The sequence below is a fragment of the Lineus longissimus genome, chromosome 1 (genome assembly GCF_910592395.1).
Source record: "Lineus longissimus chromosome 1, tnLinLong1.2, whole genome shotgun sequence".
In the NCBI taxonomy this organism is placed as follows: Eukaryota; Metazoa; Nemertea; class Pilidiophora; order Heteronemertea; family Lineidae; genus Lineus; species Lineus longissimus.
In genome coordinates, this window is record NC_088308.1 from 20288088 (window position 1) to 20314567 (window position 26480).

The following is a 26480-nucleotide window of genomic DNA, read 5'->3' on the forward strand; positions in this document are numbered from 1 at the left end:
TACGGATGGGGATCATCTCATACAGCATACTTGATTACATAGAAAATAGTATTATGTTTAAAAAAATCTATGTTGTATCAATTTTACACTGCAGGGGATCTGGGGATGAGTGTTCGATCATAAATGAATAAACCTGTAAAGGTCTCACTGAAAATAAATTCATTTCTCAGCATTGTAAAGTCGTGTGCCGAGAGCCTTTAGGGCTTTAGGCTGGTACTCTAAAAGTAATATTACCCAATGCGTCACGTCAAATGAAAAATATAGACAATGTTTTATTCAAAACGTTTATTTTACAAATTATTTACATAACCATTGATCTCAGTTTCGGACGGAAACCTGCCATTTATATAGAGAAGAACAACTGTAAGATTCTTCGTTAGCCGGCAAGAAACCCATTAGGCCGACTTCAAGTAGCCCATTTTGTGTGTCTTTGGGCATGTTGGGGTTTTTGTCAGCTAAGTAATGGGTTTATGCGATTTTGAATGAAGAGGTTTTACAACGTTTGGTATATTGATTTTCACCTGGTCATCGAAGTGTCGTTTCTTTCATATTCAGCTGACGGTCTAGGTTACTCTGCTTAGCATGTTCAAAAGCCAAAGGTGAATGTTGCATCAAGCTCTTTTCATGGCAAGGTCATCCAACCAAGTCCTATGAGAACCAACTAAGGTGTCCTTAGTTTGAAATTTACATAACTTAGGCCTAATGCATTATGCTTTTAATCCACTGTCTACGAGTAACATTTCTAAACTCACAACTTCCCACTACACGAATCTGATGAGTTGTAACCAGACATCCCAGAGCAGACGTACGGGGGAGGGACAGGGACTAGGCCCTGGTTTGAATAGTCCGAGGTCATGTACCCCATGGTTTGAGAGTACGCAGAAAGAGCACCAGTAACATAGGCATAATAAGGATCTGAAATGTTTTCGGTTTTGATTGGCGCAAATGAATGAGGAGTGTAGGGTCCTTGACTGTTTTCGTCCTGTGGTCTGTAGGAGGACACAGTACCCTGGTTAGCCAGGTAAGCTGGGTGTCGTGAGTCCGTTTCGTCAAATCCTGAAGACACCCGGCAAGAGTTCATCCATGTTTGCGACGTGTATCCATGGTTACTGTGGCTGCTATGGTTACTCTGGTTGCTATAGTTACACGGACTGAAGTATCCGCTGTCGCTATGGTGATAAGAACTAGACGGAGACTGGGTTGAGGACGATGGCAGGTACTTGTCGAGCTCGGAGTCGTCGAAATTCGTCATGACGTCTCGGCCGAGTTCGTTGATGACGTCACTGCTGATACCCTCCAGATCGACACGGCTGAAGTCGATAGGAGTAGTTTGGGGTAGTGGGGCTGAAGAGAAAAATCAGAAATGGTTAAATAGATCGACGAGTGCAAGTACATGTAGAATAATTTGAACGAATGGTCGTCGATTGTCTGCTGTATAGCTCCTCACGCAGTGGATCGGCCTCCTCCCTCCCTTTAGGGGCGTAGGGATAGAACGACGAATGGACTACCTCGAGAGTTACCCTGCTGCTTTTTGTTGTAAGGATAAACATTTACCTTAAAATGACTGAGTCGATGTGTCGATGCCATGGATTATGTCACGTTGGAAACGACGAACATGCGAACATGAACATTGTTATGACGGGTGTGTCGTTTTGGGGAAAAAAAGTAAAAGTAAAGAGATCTGCGGCATTAAACTTAAACGTTATGACGTTATGACGTCATGACTTACATGTTTTCCTCCCAACTTTAACAAGGGGGTCGACTGTCTGGAGATCTTGCTCGGGGGTGGTGGGTGGTGTCGGAGGGATGGCGGCTTGGCTACACTCCGGCGACTGCCATTTCCCAGGATACGCGGGCGGGTTATGCAGAGCTCTCATGATGACAGACGTCGCACTGTCGGTGACGTCATTGATGGAACACCCGGGTGCCTTGATGGGCTTGCGTCGCCTCGGTTGATATTTATAATCGGGGAAGTCTTGCTTGTGTTGTTGGCGGAGACGCTCTGCTTCCAGAATAAACGGTTTCTTCTCATCTTCGGATAGCAGTCTGAAATATAAACAAAAAAGCTACGTTCAGGCACAGGTTATTAATCTCCGTTTTGATCTGACTCTTAAAACATCTGTATTAAATGCTATCCTTAATAGAACCGAGTTAGATGTCAAATTGAATACAAATGATCAATTCGGGACATCGTACGTGCGATGTCCTTATACGGGATAGGCTGTCCTGATAAAGGTCATAATAAGGTCTGTTAACGTCCGTTAAGGGAGGTTCCATGGTATAGCCGACGAATATTTTCAACTTGAAAATCGCACAATTAAAACGCGTAAACATTATAATGGACTTTCCCTCGCCTCACCAAAATGACAGGAATATGTATTTGACGACCCGCGGTTCCCAACGGAGACCGAAAAACTGTCTTCGAAACAATCGGACGATCTAGCCAGCAATTTGTTCTTGCCGAGATAGAAAAGGCATTGGCGCCGAGTCACCAATAACAATATACGGAATTTAAAACACTGATCCATTACCGTAAAGAAAGAGAAGCCAAAAATGTCAATGCTCCTAATGAGCCACTCAAGACTTTTTTCCGTCCTGTCATTTTATCAAGAAACACGCGTTTGAGATGTTCCAGGCGTTTGTCTCGTTACTAGGAACTACACAGGTGGTAAAATCTTCCCGGGTATTTTAACACGGGCATCACAAATCAGGAAGAATTTGGAGTCCCACCCACGAGAGCCATGAATACTTTGCCGTTTGCAACCATATAATTATACATAGCAGTGCATCAAAGCATTGTTGTCCTTTTAAAAGTTAGTAGTTTGTAATGTTGCGACGTGGTTGTGACATGCTATTTCGTTGTGCTGGACACAACCATAATTTTGTCCAATCGATTCGATTCGTCTGAATCTTAATCTGATGTAAATACAGCGTCCTTCGCAAGAAGTCGCGTATTCTCGGACTATCAGATTATCAGATAATTACAGGTTGTCCGAAGATGCAGGTGCAGAGAAATGAATTACTTTGAATTCTGATCCTGGGATTGTGGTCCCGTTGTCAAAGACATCGTCGGCGGGCTCTACTTACCTTGACATGAAGAGGTAATGCACGGAGGGGTCAAAGGGGCACCAAACTAACACGAAAATATCGTGAAAGTACAAACAAATCGAGGTCTTGTCGTCAAGCTTTCATTATAAATGGTCCGTTTATGAAATCGAAAAAACCCCAGTTTATATGAAATTAGGATTAGGCTACTGAAATCGAGACCACAACTCACCTCCATAGTTTTCCAAGTGTCTTGCTCAGCTCCGCGTTGTGAAGATTCGGGTATTCGTCGGCCAGTTTCTTCCTAGCAGCCTGGGCCCAGACCATGAAGGCGTTCATCGGTCGTTTGATGTGAGGCCGTCTCTTGTCCATGCCGTTCTTACAGGCCATCGGAAGGAGGCTCCAGTCGTACCCCTTAAGGACCTGGTCCACTGCATTTTCCAGTTGTTCCTTCTTTGGCGGTTTTGAGTCGCTGTCTTCGTCCGACGACGTGACGGGTTGCAAACTGTTGGCAATTTTGGACACGAGTTCTAATTGCTCTGAAGTCATGGTGATAGGCTTGAGTAAACGTCGCCAAAATATAAATCCAGATTCAACCTGAATGCACAAAAACGCGTCCGCTTTTTCAGAAAAATTATCGTCTTGTGACCTCCCCAGGCTGATGTTAATGCAACCTTGGAGAAATAAGTTCGTTCAAGTTAAAACTGAGAAAATGTTATTGAGAACGGAATTTCGATTGTCCTGTCGCCTGGTTGTTCATGCGTCTGCTAATGGTCCACTTACGAAATCCAGTGCATTCACGATCAGATAAGTCAGATAATTTCGATGAGGTCCTCTTCCGATTCTTGTCTGTTTAACCAACGTTGTCGTCTGCTAGGCCTGATTTCTCGCCTGCTCGGCTTGATTTCCTCTTTGGGGAATCAAGTGCACCGGAATTCCGACAATCAAAGCGTCCGACTTCTGTCTTCTTGAAATGTTCGTCTGCTCCACTCAAGTGTCGTCTGCCGATGTCCTCAATATGAAATGAAGTGAGTTTCGGTTCAAGTAAACAAGTCAGTCACTTTATCCAGAGATGGGTGAGAGGATCTGATGACCTCAAGACAATGCTAGAGTGCCAAGTTCAGAGGCAATTTTATACTGGTCCAGAAAAGCATGGACCGTGCCTAAAATCATTTGACGTATGCAAATTAGGACAGGTCACGCCCAAACTCCACTGCAGCCATTAGCAGGTAACATTAATTGGATTCGCCAATTTATCAATGGAGTAGGCCCGGCACGTGGTCTTGAAGCCAAAAGTGCGCCTCAGCAGACGTCATCAAGGATGTTATGACATGGATAATTTATGTTTTGATTGGAGCGCATGTCGGGAAAAGTTTATGGTTTGATCATTAAGCGTAAATGAACGATAACAGCAAAAAAAACAACTCTTGCTCACCGGTGTGCCTTTTTTTCTACCTTGCTTTTCATTTGGACTAATATATTTTTGCTTTATTGATAATAAAGTACCCCACGTTGTAAAATGATCTTTATCCCTTCTGGTTGTGACTTTGTCCTCAGACTAGAAGACCAATTTGCGGTGAATGTACCACCATCAAAATCACCATGGAAACGTTCTCGGTCCATTGATAAAGGAGTTAAATTAGCACCATGTAACGTAGCAAAGGGTGTGGTCACGACGGCTACATCAAAACGTAATCGGGTATGCTGAATAAGTTTGTGTCTACATTTCCAAACGGTGATATATCGTTAAAGTTTTGTACAGTTTAGTCAACCAAACACAAAGAATCGTAAAGCTTATGCTGAGCTCCTGATAAATGTAATGGCCGGTTAAAAAATATATGCGGTCATTTCAAGAGGTGGTAAATCTTCTAACCTATTGTCAGAGAGGAAAATAGACGCAGTGTTCTAAATTGATTTACCACGAGGTGGTGTGACTCTTTTTCAAGACAACCGGGCAGAAAAAATGGTTCTTAGTTGGTGAATCAGTTTGTCTATAATTTCTTTTGAGGACCGGCAAAATCACAACCAGATTGCCGGGATACAATCACTTTAAATGTAAAACTGAACCCTTTCTCACAATCACAAAATCAAAGGACCCGACTATGATCACCAGCACCAGCAACTTTTTCGAACCTGTTGACTTTCTGGTATCAAAATAAAGATTACATGCTATTATTCAAAGACTTAAATCGACGGAAGCCGAAACATGACTAGATACAATGGATTTAACTTTGATTTAAAAGTATGAATGGAAAGCCCACACCTGGTTTTCAGCAGCATATAACCATTACTTTGAAGTTTAACCAATTACGTTCCGATTGCACAATGTTCATAAAACTTTCTAAGGACAATTACTAGAAAAACGCACATTTCGAGATCACACAGGAAGCAAAACAAGGCTCTGCAAACATTGCCTGTTGGACCAGTGAGGCAGGGCCACAGGAACAAACAGGGCCTTTGTTTGTTAACATGTGGTCAGTATTGAAAAGGCCCTGGGTAAATAATTTGATTGGCAATTTAACTACTTGAAGAGTTTCGCCCTGATCAGCGATGTTTTCAAATCGCCGATGACAGTTGAGACAATTGGTGTGACATCGCAAAGGATTCAGCAATTATGGGCTTATCTAAATGGGAAAATGATTAACTTGAGAAAGATTCTGTGCCGTTTGACTTTTACCTGGTGAACTGTCAGACACCTTATGGAGATGGATGAAGCTCTTGAGAGGGACGTAGGAGGGACACGAGGGCCGCCGGTATGAGAGAGGCTGCAATTTTGTCTATCAGTCTTTCGTACGACCATGTAGAACAGACGTTGCAGTTGTTCTTTTCTGTTTTGTCTGTTGTGGTACCTTGGAAAAAAACGTCAGGAACTTGTGCATTGGTCTTCTGTGAGACGCTGAACAACAAACGTCACAATTAAATCTCATCAATATGTCTTCTTAGGGACCTTGGACGACAAACGTCACAACCTAGTCAATTGGTCTTCATGTCCATTGGTCTTCTGTGTGACCGTGGATGACAAACGTGACACTCTTTTCCATTGGTCTTCTCTGGGAGAATCTGTAAGGCCATAAGACAACAATCGTCAGAATCTTATCAGTATGCCTTCTTTGGAACATTGAAAAACAAAGCTCACAATCTTGACAATTGGTATACTGAGAGACCTGGACAACACGCGTTACGATCTATTGAATTCTTCTTCTTTGGGAACTTGGATGACCATGTCACGATCTTCTCAATTGGTCGTCTGGTGGGCCAACAAATGTCACAACTGGTCTCCTGTTGGACTTTGAGCAACAATCATCACAATTTCATCGACATGCCTTCTGTTTAGGGCCTTGGACAACAGAAGACGTCACTATCCTGTCATGTTCTCCTATGGTACTTTGGGCAACAATCATCAAAAACTTGGCAATTGGTCTTCTGTATACTAATGCAACAAATAATTGATAGCTGTCTTGGACACAGCTTTCTTTAAAATATATCAGACTTAGAATCATTGGAAGCACACAGTACACTCATTTGATTGGTCTTCCTGACATCCACTTGTCAAGCAGTATGAGAATGTGACCTTCGGAAACACACTTCACCATTCTCTAGTTTGATATGGTTGGAAACCCAGACACAACACTGACTATCCTGGTGTTGAAACTTCAGCAAATAACATTGACTTGGTGTGAATCTTTGGCAAATCATGCACTGCATTATCATTTGACTTGCGGTCTCGTCTTGAATCTGTTGATTTTTGACGACAAAAGCAGTTTTCACATGATCTCAGAGTTGCATATCAATCTGTAGAATCACTGTGAAAACCGGTTTTGTCTAAGTTGGAGAAGAGTTCCTCTTCATCACATCATGAAGCTATCATCTCTATATCCAGACTTTTGGACCTGAAATTCTGCTGAAAATCTATAATGCCCTTGAGGCAAATATCTCAAACATATTGAAAGATTCTTGATGATCACTTGAAATATTTGTTGTGGACTATCTTTGGTTGACAACAACAAAAATAATATCTTATAACACCTGCAAGTCTATCCAAGTGACTGTTTATCCCACGTGTCTTGTAAAATATATAAATATTTTGATGAAATCCTCCTCCTCCTCCAGTTGATATTGCTCTCTCGCTGCCAGTGGGCGACGGAATCAGTTTTCACAATGATCTCAGAATATCAAAACGATCTGTAAATATCATTATGAAAACCAGTTTCGTCTATGAATTTCCTCTCCAAGTTTTGCTGTTCTGCCTCATTTCATCCCTACTAATCAGCTGGGCTTGTTTCCTCTTTAAAATCATCCGTACACGACTTCTTAATAATTTACACATTTTCATATTTTGGTTAAATTATAGTGTTCATATTTAGGCTTCAAGACTTTCTAACTGATGTACCCAAAATATAACTGAGAAATTCATTTAGCGAATTCATGAATTATATACGATAATCTAAATTGGGAATTGTTTAATTAGCACCTCTTATTTCTGAACTAGCATCTATAATTGCTTACACGTATCATGCCTCTCTAAACCTCCATCCAAACACCCATCCTTAGTTTGTCCTAACGGCTAAGATGACACAACATGTAATGGCTTAATATCCCCAATTATAAAATGGGAATTATAAGACAAAACCAAAGACATACACAAATATTACTACAATAACCGAGAAGGGGGATCTTTCTGCATAGGTGTGTCCCCAAACTCAAGAGGGATATACTCTTGTAATAGTATTATGATAACCAATCACCTAATAATCCAAATTGGTCAAATAGTGGAAAGTTAATCACAGGAAATGAAAGAACTGATGAGGGTTATTGGTGAAATTAGTCCCTTGTTTTTATTGAAGCCCTTTCCAAACATGGCTGATGCGTCCCTTTGAGGAAAGACTAAGTACCCACCTCTGTTCCTGACCATCCTTTTCCCTAATTGAGTGTTTTGAAAAGGTTTTGGATACATGTTTTTGGACAATCATAGGGAGGGAATATTCACAGAATGTTTGCTTTAGATGACACAGACCAAAAATATACACAAATACAGATAACGACTCAATGAGAGGGATGGAAATGTACTGTAGACCGGTAATGATTTGGGATGCAAAGGCAAACCTTGCAAACATTGTCAGCTCAATGCATTAATGGTTGACTATAAGTACAACCATTTTGGCTAGAACTTGAAATCCTTAAACCATTAGAACTCCCTTAAAATGAAGTGAATGCCAATTTCAAGGTTTCGAGGCTCTGGAAAACAAAGAACAGTCTCCCACACTTGAAATATAGGCATTCACTTCTCGTTTTGAAAGCGTTCTAATTGCTTAAGGTTTTAAAGGGTTAACCAAAATTGTGGCTTAAATCATTAGTCGGATGTCCTTCCACTGTGCCATTGCACTTCCCATACATTACGCTTGATACATTACGCTTTCACATAGTCCTACCACTGCCTGATCTCCATCATGTCACAATCAATATCGTTTTTAGAAAGCAAGAGCCTCTTGAGACAGACAAGTCTGATCAGACAAGTCCCATTGTCATCCTCACCTAACCTTTACCGCAGAACACATGTTTCTAAAACTGACAATTTACATGATGAAACTTAGATCAGTTTACAACTTTTATACGTGGCATGCTTTCCTAAAACTACTTGCTACCACAAGGGTGGGTGTCGACCCATGAATTGCTATGACAAGTTATTTTTCATAATGCATTATGATATTGCCTATGAAATATGACATGTTCTGTCCTCATTGCTATATTGTTATTTTTTCTTCAGCTCAAAGTGGTTTATACGGCATGTAATGGAATAAAGCAGTTCTCAGGTACAGGTGGCAGTGTAACAGTAGAAGAAAACTTATTGCAGATTTATAATGTGGTAATTTTCTCTGTCGGGCAGACTCCTCCGAACAAGGGTAAGCCATGTTTGTCTAATCCCCTGATATTGATATATAAATGAGAAAAGCCCTCATTCATGCTCCTACCTTCAAATTCTCCAAATTCCCACATATTTCATGATTTTTGATAAGTCAAACTCTACATCTACTTGCCAAAAAATTTACGAGATAGGCCAATAACCTTCGAATATTTGTCTCTCAAGCGATTCAAGGTAGATGCATATTTGCCTCAATCTCGATATCAACATGCCATGGAAGATATTTCGATTGGATTTCGTTAAACAAGTGTGTATGAGTGGGAGAGTGCAGGTCCTGGGGTCCTGGGAATGTATACCTCAATTAACCATACCACATCAACAAAATCAAATGATCAGGTTAGTTAAAGGTAAAGTGCACTAAGATTTTCGGCCTGGGTTGGAACTAAGCTGTTCAGAACTTAACATTCTTAAAGGTGCAGTACATATTTAGAATAAAATGCTGAATTTTCTTTTAAAAAGGTTTGAAGTAAAGACAATAACAGTTTTCAAAGTGACAAAAGTGATAGGCCTTCAAAGGCAAAGCTATACCAATCGTCACAACTTCTTCACTGCAAAAGGGGATCAGTTGAGCTTGCTTATGCATTTCTGACAACAGGCATATTTTAAAACTTCTGCATTGTAATCAAGCATGGGTCACCATGTCAAAGATGCAGAAATGGAAGGACTGTGCCTTTAAAGCTAAAAAATAAACTGCATACTGGCATTGATATACCCAAAATGTCGTTGATTTTAAAAGTTGTACAAGCAGAAGAAAATGAAAACTATAAGAAGCTTGGTCTTCATCCTATATTTTCCCAAGAATTTGAAATATGCGCATGATTTACAGACATACATTTATCAGTGAAAAAACCAACTCGCGTTCACATCACTTCCTGCCAGCATTGGAATTTTTCTCCAAAACTCATCGCAAAAAATGGTAATTAAAGACCGACTAGCTCATCCATCTTTGTTACCTTATCTCTGTGATCTTTATTACGAGTAACAAAATTAAATCAATGTACCCTCCGGGAGCCGGGTAAGGTAGGCGGGCATGCCGTCGAAGTATCATACTGAGGTTAGCAGACTACACAGCTGCAGGAAATCGCCTGCTCCTGTTTACTAAACAAGTAAATGAAGGTAAACAAAACAACAAGTTGTATCCATAATTAATGGTTTGGTTTGACCTCATGATCGGGTCGCACGTGGTCTCAAGTAGTTGAGGAGGTACTACACTATTATCAACCTCATCTCCAGGATCTCTGTAAATCTCCATCAAGCCACTAGGACCAAGGTTGCTTCTTGCATTCAACCCCACAACAACCTTGTTCCCAGAGTGGAAATTTTCAACTTGGATAAGGTTTCTTTATCTGATTTACAATATTCTGTTTACTTCCGACATTTGTTATTACTTGTATTATCAGCCATTAAACGAGGAATAAGTCTTAATTTCTTCATGTTATACCTGAGATAACACATTTATAACTTTTGTCCCGCAGAATCAAATGATATTTTGTATACTTTCTAGCAAGTGATCCAGCCATTTTCACTCCAATGTTATTCAAGTCATCAGGTAAACAAAGTGTTTTACCATTAAGGCACTTGACTTTCCTCTAGTCTTAAAACAAGAGACAGAGAGAAAGAGGCCTGCCCAAGGTTACACACTTGTGTTTCTAATGGAATTAAGTGATGTAGCTCTGGCTTGCTGAGCATTCTTCCCTGACAAACACAGAGAAGGGACCACGTATCGTTTAGGCCTATGATCAACGCATCTACAACCAGCTGGTTTATTTCCAGAATCAGTTCTTTTTCTTCTCACAACCAGACTCTTCACTTCACTTGACTTTACATAACATCACCTGAAAGTATAAGGCATAAACACTTTAAACATAAAACAAGAGTAAAGAAGCTTGTCCAAGATCACACACACATAAACTTGCTGTGTGTTCTCCCTAATAATTTTTTTATAAGCTGACATAGCAAAAGTTGCCATGAAACTTTTGCCAACCAACCAACCTGAAAATCAGGTACCAAGTTTGAAGGAAAGGTGATAACCTGTGAAAAAGATACTATATAGCTCCTCTTAGCAACCTTTATTTAAAAAGGATGAAAACATTGAAATGTACACTATCAAGACCATGGTCATTAATCTTGGCATAGTTTGACCATATAGACCATTATTTGCGCGGTTGCCGGGCCTTCAGTTATAGCTTGAAATTGTTTAATTTTTCAGTTTTTGTGGTACGTGCACTGTCTTGACAGACCAGCTCTGACAGACCAAGTGAGCCTATTCATGAAACACGCTTGAACCAAGTTTACTGGTGGGATATGGGTTCAGGACAGCCTGCCTGACACCATCAACTCTGCAAAAGCTGGACGCCAGCTGACCTGGCCTTTGTGACTTGCAATCTGAGGTCAACACATCAATGACCATGACTTCATTTATGCTTTTTCCTTAATAGTAAATAATATGATGATATCATGGTATATTTTTTCTCAAAAACATCCTCTATTATCATTCGTGGTAATTAATATCTTTATGGCACCTGTCTGGCCGACCAAACCAAGAGGACCATGCCCACTGTTTTGAGCGAAATAAACAAGCCAGGGCATGGGAAATTCCTGTTGACAGGTGAAGGGAAAAGATTATTAATGATTAATATCAAAATGACCAAAGTTGAAATTTACCGAGAGATTTCCTTAGTTACCTTTATTCACGATAAGAAAAAAATGTGATGGAAAAAACGTGAAGTAGTGTTTAATTTTGAATGAAATAGTGACATTGGTATCTCTTGGTGGGTCAGGTGGGGTGTTAAGGTGAAGATAAAGTTGCTATCATACTAAACAGGGTTTCATCTTTGATACGCCTTAAGCTTGCCATGGCAATCTTGTAAAAGTTGTGGTCATTAAATCATTCTGAATATGACAGTTCATTATCAACCAATAGTGGTCCCAGAAGCTGCTTGGGGCAGCTTTAGTAGAAAGACCCCTACTTAGAGCTCAAAGGCCTAAATGTGCTTTTGGATTTTTGCCAGTGACGATCTTGTCGGTGAGCTGGTTATTAAATCACCCAATTAACGTTTACTTTTTCCTGTGGTCATAATTATAGGGCCCTACGGAGATATAGACAGAAATAGAGGAGATGACGGCGTAAAAAGACTATCTTTCTCAATTTGCAAAAGGTTCAACAGCAACTGGACGGAGCAGATGAGCAAAGTGTCTTGCCCAGTAACACAAGCCACAGGCCTGCCCCTGAATTGAAACCACAGCCTTTAGGTCCCCTCAAATCACTCGGCTAAGAGCACACTTATCATCTTTCTCATTGCTAAAAAATGCTGTTAACTAGACAACGTGACAAACTTTGCCACCAAGGTGCTAAATCTACCTTTGATGATGCCAAGGTGAAATAAAGCAGAAACCTTGTTAATTGCTGAAGGTCCACCAAAGGTGGCACAAAAAACCCACCTAATTCGATATGATTAAACACACTTTCCAAGTCCACTATTACTATGGAACTGCACTAAATATAGAACAGAGTTCTGGGAAAATAGCGATATCAAAAATAAATAGTTTCTGTGTCCAATAAAATATGTGACAGATTTTGGAGCCATCTTCAATCATATTGAAATTAGGTGAAAGTGACAAAAACGTTTATTGTTTTGTTTCTTGGAATAAAAAGAGAAAGAAGAGGACCAGCACACATTTCATTTTCACTCTCTTCTAGTCTCCTAAATCTCCAGAGACAAAAAATGCCACACGGGAGATCCAATTTTTGTTTTTCTCACTGGTCACTGCTCAATCACCCCAGGCACTTGAGTGATCAGAACACCTATGCTGATAGTCGCCATGACCAGAAGACCCAAATCATGTCTTACCATGGGAAACCATGGGAAACCAGGAGATTCATCTTTTAGACTTTTCACTGGCTCTTTACTTGGAGAGTCACTTAACCTCAGAGATATAACAGTGGTGTCTTCTTTGACTTTCCCATCAGAATAAGCCAGGAACCTTGCTGTCATCTAAGGAGGACAATTTGGTTGGTTTCTAGTCAGTGGGTACATCATGGATATCAATAGCAGGACAAACATGATGCTCACACACCTCATTAGGTGGGGTAATCAGTGTAACTAACTGGGGGAAATGTGACCCACAAGCATGACCAAATGCTCAACTTTTAATAGCATCTACTATAGACAGTTCATTTCATGAGCAAAATGTTATTGTTCACCAGCTACTACTTCCAAGTCTGAAGTATCAGAAAATACCACTATTTAGGGGAGGAGGGTGTCTTTTCACTGCATTCTACTGCACTGAACTGGGGCCTACATATAATATCTGGCCTAAGAAAATCCAAGTGTCGTGTGGGTATGCCAATATGCCTGGGGCTAAATTTGTGATAAAAGTTTCCAAGTGAGTGCCTCCAGAAAGTGCATGACAACAGTGGCCTGAAAGAGAGATGGAAATATAAAACCAAGAACTGAAGTCAACCAGTAAAAGTAAACCATGTGAATACATATTCCCTCAAGATGAGGCCAAGGAAAATGACACATAAGTTGAGCGTAAAGGCACTGTCACGGACTTACCATGTGCCATAGAAATAGGTACAACCATCAGCCTAAAAGTGAATGCCATTTTGGAGTAATTTTCAGTAAAGTTAAGGAGGCTCTTGACATTTTGCTCAGTTAGTACTCTTAAGGCCTGGCGATGGGAGGGACTCAGCAAAATGATTGTTCTGGCCTTGCGATATTTCTATTTGGGGAGATTTTTCAACATGATATATGATCGTCTGCACCAACAACATGTCTGTAAAGGTCTCCTGACTTCAAACAAAAGTGCCCCTTCACTTCACATGATGAGTACAAGCCAAAGAAAACGGTTGTAGATCACAACCAAGTTGGTCTGACATTTACAGAGATAAAATTGATTGGTTTGTCAATAGCAAATAGATATATTGTGGAGAAGATCGATAAATTGATCGATAAATTTTGTCCAAAATCAGTGGAATCCACCCATCAAATTGGCTTAGTAGATCACTTTTCCTTCTATATTTTTCTGAAACTTGGGGTGATGTTGATGACAGCAGGCCTATAAATGCTTCTTTAAAGAAAGAACAAATTGAATTTAAACTACTAAAGTACATGTAAATTTGGACTCAGTGAAGTTTATGCGGTTCCCTTTTCCTGATGTAGTAAAAGTTCAGCGCTGAGTGGTGCATTTGATGACAGAGCGAGTAGATTTTCTCTGAATGGAAAAACATCAGCAGTATTTGTAAGCCTGCACCTTTCTAAACCATAAACTCACTAAGTGGCACTCAATGAGTCAAGACATAAATTCATAATGAAGTAGTAGCCTTAAAGCCTTTGGTAAAAGTACCCTGAATTCCATGGAGTCTTGCCGCATATAAACAGCTTCCATTTCTTATCAGAGTTAGCTGCAGCGAGCCTATCAAAGTGTCTCCACGGACATTTACATTAGCCGGAAATACTCTTGAGTATACTAAATAGCCCAGTTGGAATTATCATACAGTTATTATATGGCTAGCTGGCAGATCGTGATATGTCAAAAAACAAGTTAGTCCAGCATAGGTTTTGTACAACTTCATTTCTTTAATAACACTCAATTGATATTGTGTATACCGTATACCAATACCATGCCAGTTGAAATTATAGTACAGGGGTGTCTGAGGGCATTGCATTGACTTATGGCCAGGTTACAATTTTATGTGGTCTCTTTTGATTGTTGCCTTTCACATAGATAAGAGATGTCTATCGATTAACACAGCAATTCCAGTCTGTTCAGCGTAAGTAGACAGTGCTGCCATCTCTGAGGCTAGCTACACACTAATTGTTCAGCTGATTTATGCTAGATGGCAGTGGTGTGGACATCTTCAGTACACATCCTGAACCTCATGTTCAAACAATGAATGTATTCCTCCTTTAAATGTAGCCAGGGTATATCAATAGATGCAAAACCTTTGGTTTCGATGAATGGATTTGTACAATTTTATAGTATACAGGCAAAAGTTTCCGTCCACGGATAGCTGATGGCCCATGAATGTTCCATCCATGGAGCCCATGGATGGATAGTTCATGATTATCGCAAACAACGTTTAACAACTGGTCTCCCATCAACTATACACTGACGGCCCATGGACGTTCCATCCACGGACGCCCATCCACGGATAGCTGATGGAGATTCTCCATCAGCTATCCGTGGACGGCCCATGGACGGAACGTTTATGATTAATCACCATCAGCTATCCGTGGACGGAGACTTTTGCCTGAGTATGGTAACAGTAGGTTAGAACTCAATCATCCCAGAAATATTCCTGACTATACTAAAGGAGGAATAATAGGGTGTAGACCAAGCTGAATGATCTGCGGTTAGTTGCCTCAACAGGAAATATTTGTCGCCCAGGCAAATCGCATCATCTTATTGGCATTTGCATTACACATACTTCAAACCTTTCTCCAACATGAAAATTAACACCTAAAAGGAGCAGTGGTAAAAGCCATTAAACTGCCAATCTCACTCTTATTTGAAATAAAACTCTATCAATTGTATTTGCCATACATCGACGAAATATCAAAGGAGTTGCTGGAAAAAAGAGCCCAAACTCAGCTTTAATTTTTTAAGTCCTAAAATATGTGTTATCAGAAATTTTGAAAGTGCCCATGGTCCGTTTCTAAACCAGTAGTTTTATCCATTGATCATGCCTCCCAGCACCCTTGACCCAAATTCACTGACCTCAATAGACTTCCGGTGACCTGAGCCTCTCCTGCATCATTTTATTACAACCAGTTGACACACATTTCTGGAATAAAGAAATAAATGTCCTCATTAAATGGAGTACCATTAAACAGATTAGCAAAAATCTGGTTTTATAACATATGATTGGGTGTTGCTGAAAAATATGAACTGATGCAGCCAAAATCTGGTTCTGTAACACATTACATGGTGTTGCTGAAAGTAACAAGCCGACAGAGACCTAGCTTCTACATCAATCTATCGACACACATCTCTGGAATGAAAAATTACGTCCTCATTAAATGAAGTACTAATAGATACATCACAGGGTATGTTAAAAACTATACTCTTTCTTCTTTTTTTGGGGGGGGGGAGCTGATGTCGTGTCAATGTCAATGTCTCACTTCCCTGATGTGCACTTATCACAAAGGGGTTGCAAACTTGTATAACATTTTCATCACCATTAAAAAATGGACCGCCCCAAATAAATCTAAACCAATTCAGAAAAAAAATGAAATGCTGTTTTAAGTTACTCTGCATACCTAAACCCATTATAAAACACATCCATATACCATGCAAAACATGATAATTTCAGCTTTTTATATGACACGGGCATCTAAGAATGGGTTAATTGTAAGTAGTATCCATGTATAATTCACAGGTTAGAAAAAATAACCACCGCAGCATAGCTGCTTAGTAATCATTCTGATAGCTACAACCATTATAATGGAGACGAATAGCAACAATTTGCATATGTAACGAGGGTAATGAAGTTTGGTCTAACCTTGTCAAGAGATGATAGCCAATTCTGATCATGTGCTTTGATACTGTTTTTACATGGTAGTTGAGGACGGGTTCAGAATATACAGAGTGCACTGAAAAAAGGTAATATTCTTGTTTCTTCTCATCAAAACTTAAAGGCAAAGTACTCCTGCTTTTTCTGTATGTAGTGATCCACTCAAAAGATAATCTAGGCCTGGTGAATTAAAACCAGATTTCAATGCCTATTCATTAATATCAATTCATTGTCATGAGCTTTTCAACTTCAAATTCAAGCTTTGCTGACACTGTTCAAACAAGCGCAACAGAGCTTATTCAAATACAAATACGCTGTCAAGGAGAGCTTCTATAGCAGACACATCAGGGGGTAACCCATCTTCTGTAAAACAAGGACAAATTTCCAGACTGCATATTTTTCATGCATTTTAATGAGTTACATCTGAAGACCCTTTTTACAACATTATCAGAAGCAAAAACCTGTGTTCCTATTGTCCTTATTGAGGAGCCATTAGGTCTAGGTTTGTGACTGATGCAGGTGCCTTGTAAAATCAATACCAGACAATTCTGATGTCCTCGACTTTACATTTACACAGGCCTGGGCCTATGAGAGCCATCATCTGTACATGTTCAATCCACACATATCGATAAAACGATCAGTGCCAAATGTATGCCACTGAATAAGTGTAATCTGATAGGCATATTTCAACATCTGGTAGAAATTGTCCAAACGATCGTAATTTGACCAGGTTTACCAGATAGACCCATAAAGCACCTATCACACACCATGATTTTCTCTGAACTCATGCAATCAGTATTCTTATTTGCCAATGAGCCTGTAATAGCTAACAGCAATTGCCCCCCCCCCCCCCCCCCAGCCCTACTAAGTAAGGCTACAGAGTTTCTTCATGATAGCCAATGAAGGCAGAAGAGGTGTATTGATCCCTCCTGACCAAAAAGCTAGGCCTGATACATACAGCAAAAAGAAATGCATGCATGCAGGACTTGACACTGCTACAGATTCAATTTGGCCGACCCCAAACAAGGCCTACCCCAAACAACAAGACATCCAATCAATTAAGCCACCGAAAGCCTAAAAGCATGCAAATATTCAATCGAAACAAATCAACGCAATCTAAAAACAACTTACTCTAACCCCATCGCTGAATGAACCCTTTTCACATATGGAAAGGACATAATTAGGCTCAATATCATGGACACAGCTGATTGCGAGAAATGTAAAGCACATGCTGGCGTTACGCCTCCAATAGAACAGCCGTCCACCACACACATGGATATGTACCACTATCGCTGGAGGAGTATCGATCCTGAACAATATCCGGTCGGGGTAAAGCAAGTGTGAATACATTGAGGCGGGATTCGATTTTGATGTCAGTCATGTCAAAGACTGCGGCAAAACATGAAGTCAATGGAACCAAAAGTAATCAGCCGGTAAAAAACCCTTGATATGGAGAGACACTCATAACAATTGTTAGAGAAGTTTCTCTTTTATTATTTAAGAGCTGTTATGCTGAATTATGCTTAATACACCGTTACATTTATTTTACTACGATACTCTTTTGAGCTGGAATGTTACATCAACTACCAGCACACCCTTGGAAATGAAATATTAAAGATATGAAAAAATATCACTTCTTCGGTACTTGGTAGAAATTAGCAGGAAAAAGCATTTGAAAACTTTCAAAGATTTTTTGCCACATGCTTTTGCATAGCAATTGTCTAATATCACCACTGGATGCCAAGATGATCTCTGCGTCAAAGGACATGGTATACCTGCTCCAATTGTAAGGCGACTGCATGCCTCAGGGAGAGGGACTGGATACAAAGACATGATGATAGAGACCCTATATGTTTTTCTTATCAATCCTGTACCGATCAAAGCTTCATTAATAGGATGACACTTGACTTTTGTTTACAGAATATGGAATGGTATAAGAGCCAGTGAACATACAGTAGAACCTCTCTTAGCGGACACCTCTCTATTAAGGACATTAGTTTTGGTCCCAAATTGGTTGTTTCCATTCAATTTGACCTCTCCAATCAGGACACCTCTCTATTAAGGACAGCACTTGTCAGTCCCAAGGGTGTCCTTAATAGAGAGGTTCTACTGTACTTATTTCACATGAAGCTCCAGACCACTGCTTGCTCTCATTTGCTCTGACAGCATAGAGCAAAATCAATTAGATCATAAAATCTTACTTTTGGTCAATAGCTAAACCTGAATGAAATGGCCGCACATCAAGAGGAAGGAAGTTAAAGTAGACCACATCAAATCAAGAATGTCAATGAGATGATCTTGTCTGTACCTTTTATTAGGCCGCTTGCCAAAGTTCATAGAACATAAATGTAAGTTGTGATCAGAGCGTAAATACTTGTGACATGACCTCTACTGTTATTTCCAACCTTTTTAATAAAGAATTTTTTTCTAACAGTGCATGGCTGATGATAAGAGAGGCCCGCTGGCCAATTGCTGAAGATTCTTTGCTGAAGATTCTTTCATCATTATAGCTTTCTTGTTGGACAAAGTAAGTCAGTCAGTGGTTGTTACACAAAAATGATAGTACCACATGCAAGAAGGTGTGAACGCCTTCAAAGCTATGAAGACAGCATAGAGCACACCCAGTGCTTTCATGCTTATCATCCATAATGCAATTGCAAGCCACTGTGGGCAATCACTCATCAAGGAAATAGCCCTTTGGTTTACCACGGAATCGAAGAGGACACCCAATCTGACCACAAAACAATAAAGGAATTTGCAGAAATATCACCAAACACTCACCACACTTTCCGCTCTTGGACCTGCCCTTCCTATTTCACACACAATTATCTAAGTGGCAGGAAGTTCTCAGTCAAATGGAAGCTTGTCAATGGCGAACCTCTCAATCAAGGTCACTAGGGCAGAGAGGGGTGGTATGGGCATTTTTTATACAGGTAGCTACAAATGGCACCTTCTGTGGCCAGTGAGACCTGTTGGCACTCTTGACAACTACTTGAAGTTGTCAAGCTTGTGGTCATCAAGTGAAATGATATAGAAGAACTATTGCAGAGTGGACTACAAAGTCCGTTAATTAAAAGGATGCCTATCACATTCCAACAATGTCAGATGTGGATAGAGGGTTAAAACCATGTTTGGATTGTTTTTCAGGTATGTAACACTTTGGTATCCACAGCAACTCTCCTACAGAAGCACCATCTCTCCTTCAAGTACAGCTTGCACAATAGTTGAAATCGACATAGAAAGATGGCAGCATTATATCTGATTCCAAAGAAAAATACAAGCTGATTGATAAGAAAATAATTGAAATAAATGCAAACGGACAGATTTCAGCAAATAGTTTCACATCAAAAGTTACTCTGACTAGAATATCAGATACTCGAGATTTTTAAATGAACGACTGGTCATCATCTCAAATGCCAAAGTATCACAAGATACAAGGGTGACCTTGGCACTGGCCACAGGTCAATTTGTAGCATGCCAGGTTTTCATTGACCAGAAAGTCTGTAATGTATCGCTCAAAGAACAGGTCAAATTTTCATTTCGTCCCAAGGCTCAACACGACACTGGGGCACTCAAAGCTCTGACTTTCTCTCAATAGTTGACCGTGTCAATAGAAACACGCTGGAAAATCATATTGTGGTTTCATGACTAGTGTACAATGGTTCAAAAGGAGTGATAGATTACTATATTATAATGTTATTCAGTGGAGCAAATAAAGTTTGAGAGGGATCCACATTTTGCCATATTTACTCTTGGGGAATAAATGAGATATTTTATGAAGACCAAAATAACAATACTAAACAATGCTTACTTTTATTGTAAGGGCAAATAATTTTCAAAAGTGTTGCCATCTATAATATTTGGATCAAACTAATGTTTCTCACGAGTGTGTTTGGCATGTTTAGCGAGGCTGTAGTGAAAAAAACTTTTTTCTAAGATTATGGGACTGGTTATGGTTTGGTTAATTTTGCACAGGTTTGCTCATTCATCAACAATGCATTAATGGGATACAACCCTGAACGAAAAAAAAAGCCTGATCTCAGAACTTATTGATCACCCCCATTCCCTCATACAACAGATCTCAAAGCTGACCGCAGTCAAGACAGGGCTTGTGCTGTAACCCAATACTGATTTCATATTGACTAGCTTATTAGAATTCATATTTGCCAGAATGTTTGGACTAAACATGACCTCAAATATGTTGACAGGCAGACATTTGATCAAGCAACAGAATTCTTAAGATGCCAGCAATGTCTGGCATAGAATTCCCGTTCTGGACTTTGATAGGATATTGGGGTTAACGAGCCCTGGTTTCTCCTTCCCTTCATGGGCATGATTGCACTGGGTTTTCGAGAACGCTCCAGTATTCCTCTAAGCAAGTTTGACTGCCAGACAGCTGGACCTGTGTAAGAAAGTGCTTTTGTGAAGAGAGAAGTGGTTTAACAATTAAAAACATGAGTTCAAGGGCAGCGTCACATTCATTCAGTTCTGGATTGAAAAAACATTTTAGTTCAGCCTCATATTCATCTTTGAAAACAAAAGTCAGAGGACTGTATTGAGCAGACGATATCCAAATATTTGTGTTTATCATGAAGATTTGGGGTGAAAAGTGGTGTTCTGCCCTCTTCCCCACAATAACCTGTCCCCAACCACCAATAAAGCTAAATATATAAATTCCATGGAAATGTTTTATGGCATCAAAATTAAGTGTCCTGAAACTTTCAGGTCACTAAGAACACATTATTTCATGTACCACTATCAGACAATTTGTATTGTCAAGTATAATATTCAAAATTTATTTTAATTTCCCCAAAATAGTCTATTGTTATTTATGTAAAACAAAAAAGTTCATGAGTCACCCTTTAGGTTAGTGCACATTTTCCTGTATCAAAGCTTCAACTTACTATGGTACTGACCTGAGTCAACAAACTGAAATGGAGACTGAGGTGACATAGTTCTCAGTTGCTACCAACCAAGCTCCCAGAAGTGGTTCAAACTTGACACTTGCAATTTGACTCAATATCTGTCTGACTGAGACTGTTTCTCTTTGTATGAGCATGGAGGAAAACCAATGACAGGAAATACATCTGCACTCCCACTACAGGAAGTCAATCGCTTTTGCTCCAAATACGAACACATTTATTGTCAAGACTTCTACTAAAATTCTGCATATGATTTGGAGAACACATACTGGAAAAGAAGGTTTCAAAGGGTTGTCAGAACAAAGTTTTGCCAACTCCCTGTTTTTTTGCGACTCCATCTGTTGATTGCCGTGCCTACAGCGTGTTCATTTCGTTCCGGGACCTTGTCAGCTTGCTACATCTAAAGTAGCCCCATCAAGTTCCATGGAATAATCCAAGTATTGGTGCAGCAATGAGAGACCCCACATCAAATTGCCTCCACAGCAAAAACGCAAGCAACCGAAAAACTCAGCCTCCATTCCGGCCATCCTTTGAAAATTAATGCACACTATAAACATGACATGAGGATATTTACTGGCTGCATGTATTCTTTATGATGTATTTTCCAATATTATCAACTGTGCACCATTCTCATCAGTGGCAAGGGAATGATCAATCATTGAGGATTCTAAATTGTTTGGCTGGGAACAATCAGAAACTTAAAACCCGATCGTGGCCAAGCACCAAATCTGTTTGAGCAGTCACCATTATGTGTGTGTATCTGCCTTCCCCCTCTTCCAATTGTTGTATTAGCTATCCCTCAAAATGACCATTACATTTCAAATCGAAAGCTAATTTCACTGCTGACTTTTCGGTACAATTATATATGCTGACAACCCAATATCGCTGACTAGACGTGTATAAAACTGCATATAATCCTGAAATTTGTCTGACCCCTGGCCAACCTTTTTGATCAGCAAACTAGGCACAAAATAACATCACTGACCAGTAATCATTTGATAGCGGTTCATTTAGCAAGTGCCCTGCTAATTGCACACTTGATGTCTATAATTATGATTGGCTACAAAATTAATATAATTATCAAATAATGACTTCACTGGTGTCCATGTTTCTCAGTTGCATTACCATATCTCTCGTGGCCCAACAAAGCATTTCCTAGGTTTTTTCTCTGAACACGCAAAACTATTGACAATTGTTCTGTTTCTTCTCTGCAGTCCAAGTTCGAGTTCTTGACATTGCAGGGATTTCTCACTAAAGAAAACAGATAGCAGCTTGCACTGCGGATAACGGATAGCAGCTTGCTCCCCTCATCTGATGGTAAAATGACGGTAAAATTACTATTGACCAGTACTGTACCTTCGTCGTTTAGGAGGTGGTAAAAGTCACCAATGGCGTTTTCAATTTATCAAAATATCAGGGATACAAATAAGCCCTGATGAGAGACGCAAAGATTTCTGCAATTGCCCCTTATACAGCATTTTAAGGTAGCAATTACCTGAATACCAGGGTGATATATGTCCAAGTGGATGCAGACTGAATTATATACATACATGAATAAAACATGCCATGGCACAGGATAGGCCACCAAAGCAATTAGCATTACAGATGCAAAGAATCATTATTTTAGCTGTCAAACACGCCAGATAGGCAATCATATTGATGACAACCACACAACAGTGGTGGTACCTGGTGGCTGCAAATACCCACTACCTCATGCCCCGATTTGCGGAGTCTTTTGTACACTTTCAATTCCAGTCAACAATCATTCAGTGGTGAAACTGACTTCACAGATTTAACACATTATTTGGTACGGGTGCAAAGCAGTTGACCCTGCATCAAGTATACTCCAACAAATCACTATTCATTGCTTTAAAAAGAAGTAAGACAATTACAGACTACTGAATCAGAAAGTGTGTAAAAAAAGTTGATCAAAGAAAATTGAGGTTACGGATCTCAGATGGTGATTTGGCATCATGGGGACGTAAAATGCGCAGTCTGTGGATGATGCTATTGGCAAAAGATGATATTTGTTGGCTAATGGCAAAACATTGAATGATATCAAGAATTTATAAAGACTAGCTCTTAAGAGGTCTTTATCAATTCTTGATGATATGGGGCAATAATCACCTAGGATAGGATGTTTCCTTCGAAAGGGTGCTCAGGAGGTAGGAGGAGTAGCATCTAGAGTACGGCAAACCGGGTAATGTTCGCAAAGCCGAAGTTTGCCAATCTGTACATTTTTAATTTCGCGTTGACAAATTCTTCATTTGTTACCAAAATCTAATGGTTAGTGCATTAGCGCTGTAATTTTAGCGAGATTTATGTACGGGTTTGCCTCCCAAATGGTTGGGTCCACGAACAATAATGAGTTTTGAGTACGGAATGGAAATGGAGTCCGAGCCCTCCCCCTCACCAACGAAAAGGTCACCTTTTCAGGCCATTTGCTAGGTTAATAGGCCTAAGTTAGTTACCACGTGATAAGTTTATATAACTTCAAATGAGAACAGGACACGCACATACTTGGAGAATATATTGGAAGCTTACTCCAAATGCACTCTTAACTCACTGCCATTGCTGACACTGTTCATTTTTAACACTTATCAAATGAATCGCCAAAAAAACATCAGAAAATAAAACGCATTTATGCTTGCTAAACAGGAAATTAGGAAAGGTCCTCCTTACAACATGGAAATTTACCTAGTATCAATTATTGCAGCATGCAGTGGAAAGAAAACTCCAAGGTTAAACTCACCGTTTTCATCACCGATGCTGTGCCAACATGTTCTCATTCAACTCCATAGCCGAAACATTATTCTTTACAATTTCACTCAGCCGTATAACATGACATCTGTAATGAAAGAAAGGGGCAACAACAATGAGCTACTATGGCGGCAGTTGTAGTCTTCAAACGGGAGCATCGCCAGCCAAGCTACTGCAGTTTCTCGGTCCCTTCACTGCCCCTCCCCTTGTGCTAGATTCTCGAGGTGATCTAGCACAGAATGCACCAACCAGCACATGATCACTTTGACCCCGTTCTCTCACTGTAGTTTAGTCCAAACATTCTCGACACTGGCAAGGCAATTGGCCTACTTTTCCTCTAATAACTTGAATTTAGAATTCTGTTGGCCTGCACATTTCATATTTCCATGTGAGCAAGGCCAGAGGTGAAAGGGAAGTAATACATTATGTTATTTATAATAAGATGAAACTAGAGCAAATGAAATAAGTTCAGAAGATTCTCATTAACCCCTTTTCTACTCAGACGCCTCCTTCCACTAAAGTACTATTGTCCATGTGTCCTGCTCTTGCGGGGAGGGGGTCTTTTTTGGAACACCAGGGTTGCCTTCCAAAACAGCTATCGGGATTGTGACAGAAGAAAAAACCATTGGGAAAGTCGGTACAGACTAGCAAGATTCGGGATTATGCCAAAATGGTACAAGGGAACCAGACAAGACATTTTAACTTGACATCAAGACAGATAACTCCTCCTCTTAAGCTATGCGGTATTGAATATAATCATTTAGGTCACAGACTTTAATTAGAAGACAGATCAATGTCTGATCCCATGGCTAGTAGGGTGGCCTTAACTTGCAGGACTGATGATAAATGGCAAAGACTTATCTCCAGACTACTAAACATTGAAACATGATTTAAGTCAAAGGTTATCAGGATACTATTTGGGGTTGTTGATCAACATTCCACAATCATCTTGAACATGTTGAAGTGTCAAGGGTTAAAATCACTCCTTTTGATGTTCTCATTGAAATGAGAATATCAATTCACGAATGTTAACCCTCATTGGGTCAAGATGCCCACAATGCACATCTCTATATATAGTGGTTATGGGTCAACTCACCAGAGGGCTACTGCATGATTTTAACAGACATAGGGTACAAAATCTCTTCAGATTATGTTTCATCTGTCCTACCTGATTCATGCCCAGGGGGACATCAAGTATCTTGCAAGATGACACTCACTTTACAGTTCAGTCTAGTTCACAGCAACACAACCTAAATCATGGGGACTGCTGATTGTTTTCTAGCTCGGAGACATGACCTTAATTTCAAACATGATCAAAAGAGGTAAATATTCACAACAACTGAAACCCTGATGAAGAAAACTGATGAAGAAAAAACCAACATGATTGCTTCTACAGCTTACCACTCATGACTGGGTCTATGTCTACTATTACTGCACCATTAATACTGTCTGATTTCTCACTTACATCCCAAGCTAGATCCTAACTAGCCAGTGGTCTGAGAATGCAAATGAATAAGTGCACCACGTCAGATAACAAGATACTCCTTTAACCGAGTTAAGTGGTCATTAATGTCAGAGGAGCAATCTCACTGATGTTAATAACAGGAGATAGATCTGATGAAGTAAGGTTCAGCATGAAGAGATGGCACCAACGGGATGCCACTCTATCATAACTTGACCCTAACCTTGATGAGAATGCAAGAGAAGCAATATTAAAGAACTACAGATTTACATCAAGACGGGAATATCCGTTCATATACTTGATAGGGTTGGTGATCTTGAATATTAGGTCAAGGTCAAACCAGGTCTATTTCCCTTTACAAAGACACTGATGGGAAGTACTGGTAAGGAAAGATAGCCGTTAGTATCAGGAATATGGAAGCCGATAGCAGAAGATATTACACCCAATGATATTATGGAGTCACTCACCTAAACCAAATTGTATCCTTTAGGCGATAAACTGTATTCTGATGACAAGAAATCACGCTGTCAGATGACTTTGGTTACCATAAATAAGTCAACCATTTCCTGTAAATCGGGACAATAATTTCCTTAACCAACACTTGATGTGCCGTCTGGCCTTCAGATGAAAAGGACGAAATGGCACTACATATGAATAGGATCTAACAAGGATAAACAGTAGTCATCAGGTTACGACTTGAGAGACCATCGGTGATACTAATATGGAAGACAACTAGTAAACACAACTGATTCCTCCCTGAAATAAGGTGAATTACAATTATATCCCCTAAAGGAGAGAAAGCGTAGTACATATCAATGCACCCGGACTATAACTGTACCAGGGCTATACATG

The 26480-nt window shown here is 39.9% G+C and overlaps 1 protein-coding gene and 1 long non-coding RNA gene across 2 annotated transcripts; both read right to left on the bottom strand.

Moving 5' to 3' along the window:
* Positions 1-335: 335 nt before the first annotated feature.
* LOC135495759 (transcription factor Sox-8-like) lies at positions 336-4127 on the bottom strand. The gene is made up of 3 exons (XM_064784693.1): positions 3278-4127; positions 1730-2046; positions 336-1344 (listed from the first exon to the last, which is right to left on the bottom strand). Exons 1-3 carry the CDS (start codon positions 3592-3594, stop codon positions 749-751), a joined length of 1230 nt encoding a protein of 409 aa, XP_064640763.1. The 5' UTR covers positions 3595-4127; the 3' UTR covers positions 336-748.
* A 5643-nt stretch (positions 4128-9770) lies between these two features.
* On the bottom strand, positions 9771-24422 carry LOC135495816 (uncharacterized). The gene is made up of 3 exons (XR_010448605.1): positions 24159-24422; positions 15689-15755; positions 9771-10800 (listed from the first exon to the last, which is right to left on the bottom strand). It is a non-coding gene; the product is annotated as an uncharacterized LOC135495816 (long non-coding RNA).
* Positions 24423-26480: the final 2058 nt, after the last annotated feature.

Bases quoted from the DNA above. Each gene is read 5' to 3' on its own strand.
- LOC135495759 (XM_064784693.1), bottom strand. From the start codon at position 3,594: ATGACTTCAGAGCAATTAGAACTCGTGTCCAAAATTGCCAACAGTTTG. The intron at 2,047-3,277 runs GTGAGTTGTGGT...TTTATATTTCAG, and splicing joins ACACTTGGAAAACTATGGAG to ACTGCTATCCGAAGATGAGA. The intron at 1,345-1,729 runs GTAAGTCATGAC...TTTTCTCTTCAG, and splicing joins TAAAGTTGGGAGGAAAACAT to CCCCACTACCCCAAACTACT.